Below are 11,006 nucleotides of genomic sequence, written 5' to 3' on the forward strand. Positions count from 1 at the left end.
TGCTAAAAGCACAGAACCTGATCTTCTTGTTCATATCCTGGCTGTGAGAAGCCCTTTCTTCCAATGACCTCAATTAATAGAGTCCATTTTTTTTTTTTCTCTTTTTTTGTAGCTTAGCAGTCATAAGCTTACAGGCTTGCTTGGTATTCTTGTTCATTGGGTTGGATTTTTTATTTTTGGTTTTTTGTTTCTTTTAAGTATTCCCTGTGGGTCCATTAGCAGCGATTAGCTATATACAGCTAGGCTTTGATCAGCACTTAACTCTACTGTCCCTTTGAGAGTACTGAAGCATTTCATATGCTACATTAATTATAAAAGGAAGTATTTGTTTTTCTTCCTCAACAGGTGAAATGTAAGCACTGCTCATAAAATTTTCATGAAAGTGATAGCTTAGGCCAGCATGACTAATACACTAGCAGTTCTTGTCTGGAATCATAGTGATACCCAGTGTAGGACAGACATTACTACCAGGAATTAAAAGATGGATGAGTTTAGGTCTTTGTTGGATGTGGGTGCTCTAGTGTGCTGCAAATCAATTGGAAATTTGGCAGAGCAAATGTTCAAAATACTACTTCTGAGACAGAACTTGCTGAAGTTCAAACTGTAGATAAGCACAATCCAGAAGTGATCCTAAATGTCTGCTCTCCTTTTAAAATAAGGAAGAAAATTCTGTAGTATACAGGTACCAGTTACTAAATTTAAGAAGCATTTTTTGTCTTGCCTTCCCACTACTTTGTACAATTACTTGCTTGTGTGCAAAAGGAAGTGTGAAAGTTACTATTGGGAAATGACCATACAAAGGGAGAAGCAGGGGAGAATCACCTAACAGACAGTGCAGGAATGTTCTTCCTGTTTTGTATTTCATCCAGGACTGATTTGTGGGAGATTAAGCTGCAAGGATGGGTCTCCTAATAAGGCACAAGTTTTCCTGTCCCTTTGCTAGGAAGACTGCATTTTAAGACCAAAGGAAAGACTATTGTGCTGTCCTCTTGGAGCAAGCCATTCATAAAACTCCATTTCATCCTCTGCTTAAGAGTATGGACAACAAATTTTGCCTGCAAAGGAAATGAAAGGGCTGATAACACAGCCAATTCAGAAACAACTATCTTGACTGATCGGGTTTTCAACTCCAGTGTCTAGTGGTGAGAATTTGCATTGTCCCAGTTCATTGAGCATGGAGCATTCAGTGAATTTTCCCCAATGCTGCCATTGTTCATTGCTGTTCACTCCAAAATTCATGCTTTTTTTAACAGAAACATCTGTTAAACTCTTTCTTCTATAATCCACACTTACTTTCCCACACTGTCCCAGGCATTTGCATACAGAAGGGCTGTTCAGAGGACAATGTTTTTATTAAGCCATCATTTCAGAGGATTTTTTGATTTGTACTCATTCCACACTGGAATAAAAAGACATGATTGGAGAGACTTCACACCAAATATGTAAAATCACAGGGGTTTGTGCTTTCCATCATCTGTGTGTGTGTGTGTGTCTCTCTCTCTCAGCAAAACTCACCAGTAGCTGTCAGTAAAAACATTTGTGATTCAGTTAAAAATTCTTAGAAAAAAAAATATGGAACCCTTCAAAACATTTTTGATCTAACAAAACATACCTGACAAAACTTAGTTTAAATAATTGGTTCAAGTAGCACTGATGTGTTGGAGGATGTTTTTGTCATTTGTGAAGGGTTTTTTCTGGTTTTCTTTCCTCCCTGTCCCTCCCAGCTGAGCAGGTTGCAAAGGATTGAAGAAATTAGTGGATTTTGATCCAATGTTGGGAATTACGTGTTCCAAATAATTTGCATTGTTGGCAACAGAGAGATGATGACATTTTAAAAGTGAAAAGCCCTAACTTTTCCTCTAAGCTGCATGTCTGTTCTGATAGTTTCAAAACTCCTATGTGTGTGTACTTTTTCCAATAACCTGTAACTCGCACGAAAAAAATTATTATGTCTGCGACTGTGAAGACTTCTATTTCCATAAAGACAGAAAAATGGTTCATATTAGGGATATGCTTGTAACCCTCTAATACTACAGTTGAGGCATCACTAAAAATTCAGGGAGTAATGATTGACCCCATATAGCATGCTAGAAAAAAAACGACCTTTTACAAACAATATGGTTAACAATATCTTTTAAATATTTTGTGGTTGGGTAAGTGTGGGTATTTTTTTAAAAACTGGAAGTGTTTATTATTAAAAATAACTTCAGCTAAATTCTCAGTTCTATACTTAAGCTGATGTCAGTGGGACTTCAAGTAAACTCTGTTAACAGAGTTTAATGTTAAATAGTCCTCCCTCAGACTCTGCTCTCAAATGCCTAGAAAAGCAGGAGTAGGTGTAGTTTTCCTCCTTTCTCTGTTTTCTGCTTGGAGAAGTAGGAAAAAAAATAGATGTATTAATTAAAAACAAAAAAAGAAAAAAAAAAAAGATGGGAGCTTCCAATACAAAATTTGCCCTGGCAGCATAAAAAGACACAGCATCTTTAATACTGCTTCAGATTTTTTTTCTTCTTTTTCTGAATTGCAGTAGTTGACTTGTCATGGGAGCTCTTCACAGAGCCACACTCAGGAGGAAAGTGGTGGGTGGGATGGGCACAGGCAGTGGGATGAGCAAGAAAGACCATGATGTTCACCTTTGATGTAGGGCTGTGTAATGGAGTTGTTTACTCCTGCTCCACCATTTCTATGTGTTTAGAGTTTCTCTTGTAATCCAGTGCCTTCAGGAAGGGTAATGCATCTGTGACTGCACATTAGTTTCTACTATCAAGAGTCAAGCAATTAGTTTCTGTACTTACAGTCTGTAATAAGGAGTGCTCTGTAATTTCAAAGCATAGCAGTACAATCTCACCTGACCGGCTGAGTTGATGTAATTTGACAAAACACAGCCAGAGAGCTTGCTTTTATTTTCCTCTGTGTTATGGTCCTGTGGACAAACATATTACTGAGTGTATCTAGTGTCCAACACTTTCTCAAAATCCTAACGTGTCAGTGAGTGTTTGCTCTCTTTGCAAGCTCAATTCTTGGATGCCTGGCTGAAAAACAGAATTAGGAAAAAGGAGTGATAGTTCACATCTTTGCTTTTATTTTTTTCTCTCACTGTTCTACTTTTAATCAATGTCTTGATTGCTGGGGGTTTTCTATACCTTGTGATCACCAGATCCAGTTGTTCTGGTTGCTTCTCTAGTTCATATTTATGTGAAAACCAACTGGTCTTAATAATGGGAGAATACCTCTCAAAATTATGGACATCTGTAAAGCTGAAAGGTTACAGCAGCACTGCAATATGTGTTAGATGTAGGCTGAACAAACTCAAGTTTAGCATTTTGCGGGTTTCTTCCACTGTTTGGTTTAGACCTGTGATTACTCCCACCCTTCCTTTTTTGGAGCAAATCTAAACTGTATCTTCCTTTGTAGCGTGGTGTATTTTAACTAACACTTGCCCACTCAGTAAAAAAGTTCAGTTAAAAAAATTGCTTCCATCAACTTATATATATATAACACTCCTGGTAGCGTATGTCGAAATGAGACTTGCCATTTACTTTGTACTTCTCAGTACTGCTCTCTAGCTGAAAAGTCTCCCTGTTTGGTTTTGGTTTTCCCCTTGCCTTTACTGAACAGCCTTTTGCTCATTTCTCTGCCCCCAGCCACTTTCTGGACCACTTTTCTACTTTAACAGGGTCATTTTGCATTTCAATTTTGTGCATTTGCAAAAGGCTTTTATGTGGGATCCATTGTAAAAACTCTCCCTCTGAAAACGGCAGCTGTAGAATCACACCTACTATAATGAAGCAAAATTATCATTCACTCTATTAAATCAACCACATCTGTCATCTTTAACATCTAATCTTAATTATGGTCTGTTTATCTGGTCCCGTCTCCCCTTTCCATTCAGTGACTGCTGCTGTATTACAGCTGGCTGTGGCAATGACCATGCTGAGCATGCTAGATGATGGTGGGTCTCCTGCTGCATTTTTGTGGTCATCTAAAATTTCAAACGTCATTAAAATGATGGCCAAAACATGGATTTTGCTTGCAGTCAGTCTTTAATCACCCTTTTAGGTGCTGCAGAGTTCCTTTAACCCCATTTACCCTGAGACTAATAACAGAAAGTTGACAAGTGCAAAACATAAGTTCAGGCTCTGCAGATTTACTCTGTGGTTATTGAAATTATGGCCTCGTAAACAGCAGCCCTTGAAAGAAAAAACGATGTATTCTGTGTCCTTTTCTGTAAGTTAGCTTTAAGATGATCATGTTTGAAGCAAACCTGATGGCCTGCTGTGGGAAGACAGGGTGCAAAGAACAGCATCGCCCAGCTTGGATTCTGGAAGGGAACCAGATGAAGTGATGTTCATAAGCCACAGATGAGCTTAGCATTTCCTGGTACAGTTCAATCTGTCCCTACACTAGCTGTAGGTTTTAGGAAAATGTCTGTTTGGTGTGTCCTGACAGCAAATCGATGGCTCTGTGCCACAGCTGCGTGAGCAGAGGATTTCAGGGAACTGGCACCGTGTCTCTCGGGCCAATATGTGACTGTTTTCCAGGATAGATTAAAAGGCCTTTGCTCTGTTCTTCGTATTTTGATTCACACAAGTGAGACCCTGGCTGCTCAGAAAAACCTAGGAAAGATTCAGAAAAAGCTCCTAAGGTAAGGAAACCTTTCCAGTACAGTCCCCAAGACTGATGGGAATCAGATGTTTGAAAGCAACCTTTGTAAACCAGGTAATAAAGGAAAACTGAATAGCCCTATTCATGGCCTCAGCTAAAAATTAGATAGCACAGTATGTAGACCATAACTCCTGCAGCATCTTCCCCACACCCACCTTACATTACATTCACAACCCACTTGCTGTCCACAGGGGCTTTGCAGGGTAACTACATCAAATAACTGCAGCTCCATGGCACCTATTTGCTGTGGGCAAGTCACGATTTGAAGCTGTCAAGGTACAAGTATCAGGCAGTGCGAAAGAGCTTGCTGAGAAAATGTATTTAGAATTATTGTCACAGTGAAAATGGAAGAATCTGAACAGGAAAGAGGTGTTCCCAGCTGCGACAGAGAAATGAAGGCACACACTTGTCCATTAGCAACTCACTATGTACTTCATCTGCATATTACAGCCATGCGAGCTAGTTATTATACCACTGTGATTTAGATTCCCATGAAACACAAGAGTCACTAGGAACAATATTAATTTTATCTGACCAGTCATTTTAAAACATTTTAGGAGTTACTCTTTGCAACCTGTGAATGGCACTCTGTAGTCTTCTGTGCTTTTACCAGAGCATCAGTATTCCCGTTGCCCATTTGTTAGACTGCTCTAACGCGTTCTTTCCTCAGTTAGTTCCTGAACTTCTGCAGCGATGGAAGAAAGAATCTCATTAGTTATCTTCTTGACAAAGTTGCTTAATATTGCTGAGGAATGTGACTGTAGTAAGGTCAGAGATGAATGATCATGTGTCTGAATGACATAACTGCTGTCTGAAATACCTGCACTTGGTGCCTGTTGGTGACAGTACTCTCTTGTTAAGTTTACCTTGGTGGGTCAAGGAATATGCCCTCATACATTCTCTTCTGCTGAATTGCTGTGGCAGGAGATACCATTCCGCAGTTCTTAGACCCCTGGTCTGTAGCTGTTTCTGATCATTTGAGAAGCTATTGCTGTCCAGAAGAATTTCAAGGAAGCTTCCACCTAAAAAAGAAGATAGTAATGAGTTCTTTCCTTCCTCCTCGATCCATCTGTAGTAATACATTCAGTAAAAAACTGGCATAGATGCTTCTGCAGCAAAAGGTATTCTATAACCCCACATTTGGCTGAGATTTTAAATACAATTTTTCAGTCAAGAAAACCCCTATAATAAAAAAGCAGGTCTCCTGCTGACACAAGAGTAACAGAACAGGAATTCATGAATTATGGCAATAATATCTGCCAACACTGCCACAGGTGCTTTAAAAAAAGATTCACGAGCGTCTAAGATCCTTTTTTTTTCACTACAGCACTCCTGGTTCTCCAGAAGTTGCAGCATGGCACAACTTACGCTATGTACGATCCAATCTGATGGTGAACTCTTGTTGAAATAGGTTGTCCCCTGCCCCCAGACACATGTTCCTATTTCCTCTTTGTCAGAGATGAGAGTCTCAGCGTGAGTCACATCTGCTTGTTGATCCAATGGGCGTCTCTTCCTGAGTGTGTGATGACTAGATGCAATAGAAAGCAGCCTTGGACAGAGGCATCAGGGCCAGTCCTAGAAGCAGCTCTCAGACAAGATCAACAATGTAGCTTCACATCATGCTTCATGTTCTTCGTTACCCTGTGGTGTATTTCAGTGGCTGTTGAGCATCATAAGCCATGGTCTTCCATCTGCCACGAATCCCTTGTAGCATAGCTGTTGTGATGTGGCAGCTCAGGAGGGGTCTGTGCTGCCATGAACAGGAGCCTTCCTCTTTCTTCACACTTCACCAGTGCCATGGTCCTTGAAACAACCTTTTAAAAGAAGATAAAATATACTATTCAGCTGTAAAGGAAGGGGAAACTGTGACCATTGCTGATTTTAAGATTTCTTGTATGGGGACACAGGAGAGCAACTCCAAACCAAATGGCAAGTGGTAGGACTTGTTAAGTGCCTATGGTGCTGCTCCTACGGCAAGGGGCCTCCTTTTGGGTTAGAATAGCAGAGAACAATTTCCTTCCAATTTGGCAAATTGATGCTTTCCTACATAGTGTTATTTAGCTTTAGGATTTTCCTTGCAGTGCAGGGAGGGCAGGTTTGAAGTTAGGATTTATTTTCCCACTGCCAGCCCTTCCCTTTCAGAGCTGCAAGGATAATTTAATGGACCCTGTGCCAAAATGTCTCTGTAGGAAACATTCATGGTTCTGCACAGTAAGGTTCTTTGGAGCAAAATCTACTGATACGGAATCAGGTATTTATTTACCTTTTACATTTTTCAGCCTGGTTTGTTTCAGAGAGGTGCAGAAATGCTGTTTTCAGAAGCCAGAACACCAACAAATGTCAAAGGCACAAGTGCTGCTGGCAAAAACTGCTGGCCAGGCCCCCTCCACTGGGCCCTGAGAAATGCTTTCTTGTTTGTTCCACAGGCGACCAGCCAAAAACTAGCTGCTCAACACACAGCTAGTTCGACCCTCTCCCGGAGTAGGCGCACAGAAGGCTATTCTAGCCCCAAATCTCTTTTCAGGCCACGTGGCGAGCTGAAGCCATTCATTCTTTTGTGCAGCTGCTTCGTGATACAAAAGGAACTTTATTGTGGATTTTACTCCATGCTAACAGAAAGCCAGCTGAATTCCCTTAGCCTGTTTTTGGATACAGTGAATGCATCACTGGCCTGTAAAGGCAGCTGAGTACTTTAATACAGTATCACCTAATCCATCAAGCAAGGACAATACAGCTGGGTTTTAAATATGACCTAAGAAATAATTTGTATCTTTGATTATTTTAACTGTCTCCAGTTAAATACTTTTAACATCATTTTCTCTATTTCAAAACCAATGCCATAGTTCAGTAGCAAAGAAGGAAATTATTGCAACCGCTCACCTAGCTCCTTGGACTTGCTTAGGCACTGTGGTGTCTAGTTGCTATGTCTGACTATAAAGACAATGTTGATGATAGGTTTAGTTGATGAGATTGCCTTTGCAAAGCCTCTGTGATGTTTTCTGGAGGTTAAAACCAAGACCACCATCTGAATTCTACTTTAAACCTATACTGATTCCTTCATCCAGCTCTGCTGCAGGGAGTCTCCTTTTTAGGTCACTGGCAGGTGAGCGCTGGTACATCTGGCTGTGTTTCCTCTCCTCATCTGTCTGCTGGAGACTCTTCTCTCCCACAGGCTCTCCTGCCTGCCTTGCCTCAGCTACTCCAATTCACAGTCTTGCATCTTAGCTCCAAAGTACTTCCACCAGCAGCTAAGCTGCCATGTTGGGCTTTCTCCTAGAGCAGCAAAGGTGCTGGCACAGGCTCCTTTGGGTAACAGCTCTGTGGCTCTGACCAACAGAAAACGCAGCCCCTCCCTTACCTTATGCTGTGCTGCAGCAAAAGGGATGGCAGGTTTTTTTTCAAAGAGCTTGCAGTTGTACCCAATGGCGGTCACTAAATCCTGGAAACCTGTGAAGCCTTTCATGAAGAGCAGTGACAAAGGCAAAAATCTCTGTAATAATATGTAAAATAACATGCATTTGAAAGAAAAAGTTTTGTTTGGTTTCATGCTAAAGAAACTTACTGAATTTATGTTAGTAGAGTAACAAAATTGCCTCCTGTATTAACAGTAATGCTTACTAAGAGTACCTCTTTTATTTTATTTTTGTTAAAGGGAGGAAGCAAGAAGTTCTGAGGGATTAGATAATAGTGAAAGGTTTTGTCTTTTCTTCTTCTTTAGATAAATATCTAGGGATCACAATTTTCTTTAAATTGTATCTGAGGACATTGGATGTATTTCTGAATGACTATGTGAAGTTTCACTGCTATTACAACATGAATCTTTAATTCCCTGTTTACAGCCAGTGCTGATTTCCCATACAACGGTCAAGCTATAGGAGATGGAGTTAACAGAAACTCTGCCATTATTGGAGGTAGGAAGAACATCTACTTTTTTAAGATAATTTGCAGTATGACTGTGATGTCTGATTGCAGTTGGTAACATATTCAAACTATTTGCCAAGAGCCAACTATGTGGGAAAACTACACCTGAACAAAATTAAGTAGAAATTTGTATAAGTCCATTCTGGTACATCGCCCTAGCAAAACGGTTTGTTCTCACTTAGTTTGTCCCCTCAGATTAAGTTTTAACCAAATCAAAATGCATATTAGGCATCCATGTGGGTAGCTACTTTGCAGTAGTTACTTAGGTTGACAGAGTTAATTCATTTATATGAAATGGCAAGAACACTTTTCCAGTTACGGCAGATTCAACATGAATCTATGTCAAACACTATTTGCTCCACCCTTGACAAAAACCCTTCATGATCCCACCTTGCCAAGTTCTTCTATATGTGCCAGAGAGTCCCATTCAGTGTGATAGGTGATGTTAAGTAATACCAGAATTGGAATTTTGAATTAGCATTCCATTAAAGATATTCTGGCCAGCTTCCTCCATAAATAAGTATCCCGATTAATTTTACACACACATGCAATTTTCTCTGCCCTGTCCCATAGTATGGAAGCGTTGCACCATAACTCTCCTGGGAGAACTTTGCCACTGCATAAACTTCTGAAGGCACATAAAAAAAAAAAAAAAAAGATCAGCCTAATAGCTTTCAGTCAGTTCTGAATGCAGATAAAATGACATACTGATGGTGGGTTTTGTCATATAAAGCAACACTGAATATAGTACATGGAATTTCCTGTTTCTTTTCCGTGGCCTCCTCAAGGGTCTATGTTTCCATATCCAGATATCCAGGTTTAGATTAGTTGCTTTAGTTTTGATTTGCTATGTTATTTTTCCTTTTCAATTTTTATTTATATTACAACTTAAAATTTTCCTTAATCCTTTGAAACCTTACAATACTAGAAGGATAGCATTGCATTCCTCAGAAAAAATGAACAGTATGGCTGTCCAACACATCAATTAACAAAAGCGGCATGACATAATTCTGGCTGATTACAACATTTTTTTAACCTGAGAATTTTACAGTGTCTTCATCCTGGAAGATCCTCGTGCCTGTAGAGAAGGGCCAAAACCAGAATAGTGCTGTTTTAGCACATAGTTACCTATGCCTAAGAGTGTAAGATACATGAGACTTCTCCATAACAGGGCTGAACCCCAAATAGACCATTGCAGGGGGAGCAATTAAGGATAGGTCTGATGATAAAGCAATTACATCTGTAATTATGTGGAGCCAGTGCCTAGTGGATGGAGTGAGCCAACACTGAGACAAGCTGATTTTCAAGGACATATTGAGGGGCTATGATAGATCTATATGGCCATGACTGGGATGTATACATCAGTGACTCCATCCTCAAAGAGCTGTCCAGGCAGTGACATGTCACCATTTCACCCCCATGTTTTGGGAGCACTCGGCGCTCTCTGCCTCATTGTCAGCAAAGCTCACCTCTATAAGTAGGTATTAATGTTGAAGTTTATCTACAGAATGGAAGTGAGTAGTATACTCCACTCAATGACATTCTGTATAGAGTGAAAACTATATATAAACATTAGACTAGCGGAAAACAAGCAACTGTGGTGATGTTTACCTGCCCAGGTAGCTTTGGCTCAGCTCAGAGGAGTTGTGGAATCCTTTCTTTGCATCAAAATCTGATGTTCTCCTCACTAGTGGCATCTTTTCTTTCCTCCTCTGTTTAGGTGTCATCGCAGTGGTGATCTTCACCATCCTCTGTACTTTGGTTTTCCTGATCCGCTACATGTTTCGCCACAAGGGAACCTACCACACCAACGAGGCCAAAGGGGCAGAGTCAGCTGAGAGCGCTGATGCCGCCATCATGAACAATGACCCCAACTTCACGGAGACCATCGACGAGAGCAAGAAGGAATGGCTTATCTAAGCCCACGGGGACAGGGCCTGGGGTGGGATACGGGCTGGGCCAGGGTGGGACCGGGATGACTCTTGCAGTGGGGAGAGAACACTCTGCATCGGACACTTGAGCACACGTATGGTAAAAAGATCAGCACAACTGGAGAAGCAAGTGACACGAAAATACCACTGAGACTGGAGGAAGAAAAAAAAATCTCAAGCATTTAAGAAAAAATACTTTTTAATATTTATTTACAGCAAATTGCCCCTTCTGTATCCAAACAACTACAACAAAGAGCATTTTTGCAGCTTCAGCATCAGTTAAAATTTTCAATAATACCTGTCTATTTCTCTGTGTCTTTAGAGGTGTTCTGGATACCCGCAACGAGGAATGGGGCTGGTTTTTTACATTTTTTAAAAGCTGTTTAAAATGTGGGTAGTTCTGTCCTGAGAACAAGTGGCAGACCTTTCTTCCCAGTGTTGTGTTCCTTCATGGCTGGCCACTTCCTCACAGGCTGCCCTCAGCCCTGC

The 11,006-nt window shown here is 40.6% G+C and overlaps 1 protein-coding gene across 1 annotated transcript in view; it reads left to right on the top strand.

Moving 5' to 3' along the window:
- Nucleotides 1-10,506, top strand: part of CNTNAP2 (contactin associated protein 2) — a gene marked incomplete at its 5' end in the record, with an annotated part of 206,777 nt that extends 196,271 nt beyond the window's left edge. The window contains 2 exons of the mRNA XM_009643874.1: nt 8,505-8,576; nt 10,307-10,506. Coding sequence (XP_009642169.1) covers nt 8,505-8,576; nt 10,307-10,506 — 272 coding nt within the window. The remainder of the gene's footprint in view (nt 1-8,504; nt 8,577-10,306) is intronic.
- Between the last annotated feature and the right edge of the window lie 500 nt (nt 10,507-11,006).

Source organism: Egretta garzetta, unplaced genomic scaffold, assembly GCF_000687185.1.
Source record: "Egretta garzetta isolate BGI_Z169 unplaced genomic scaffold, ASM68718v1 scaffold610, whole genome shotgun sequence".
NCBI lineage: Eukaryota > Metazoa > Chordata > Aves > Pelecaniformes > Ardeidae > Egretta > Egretta garzetta.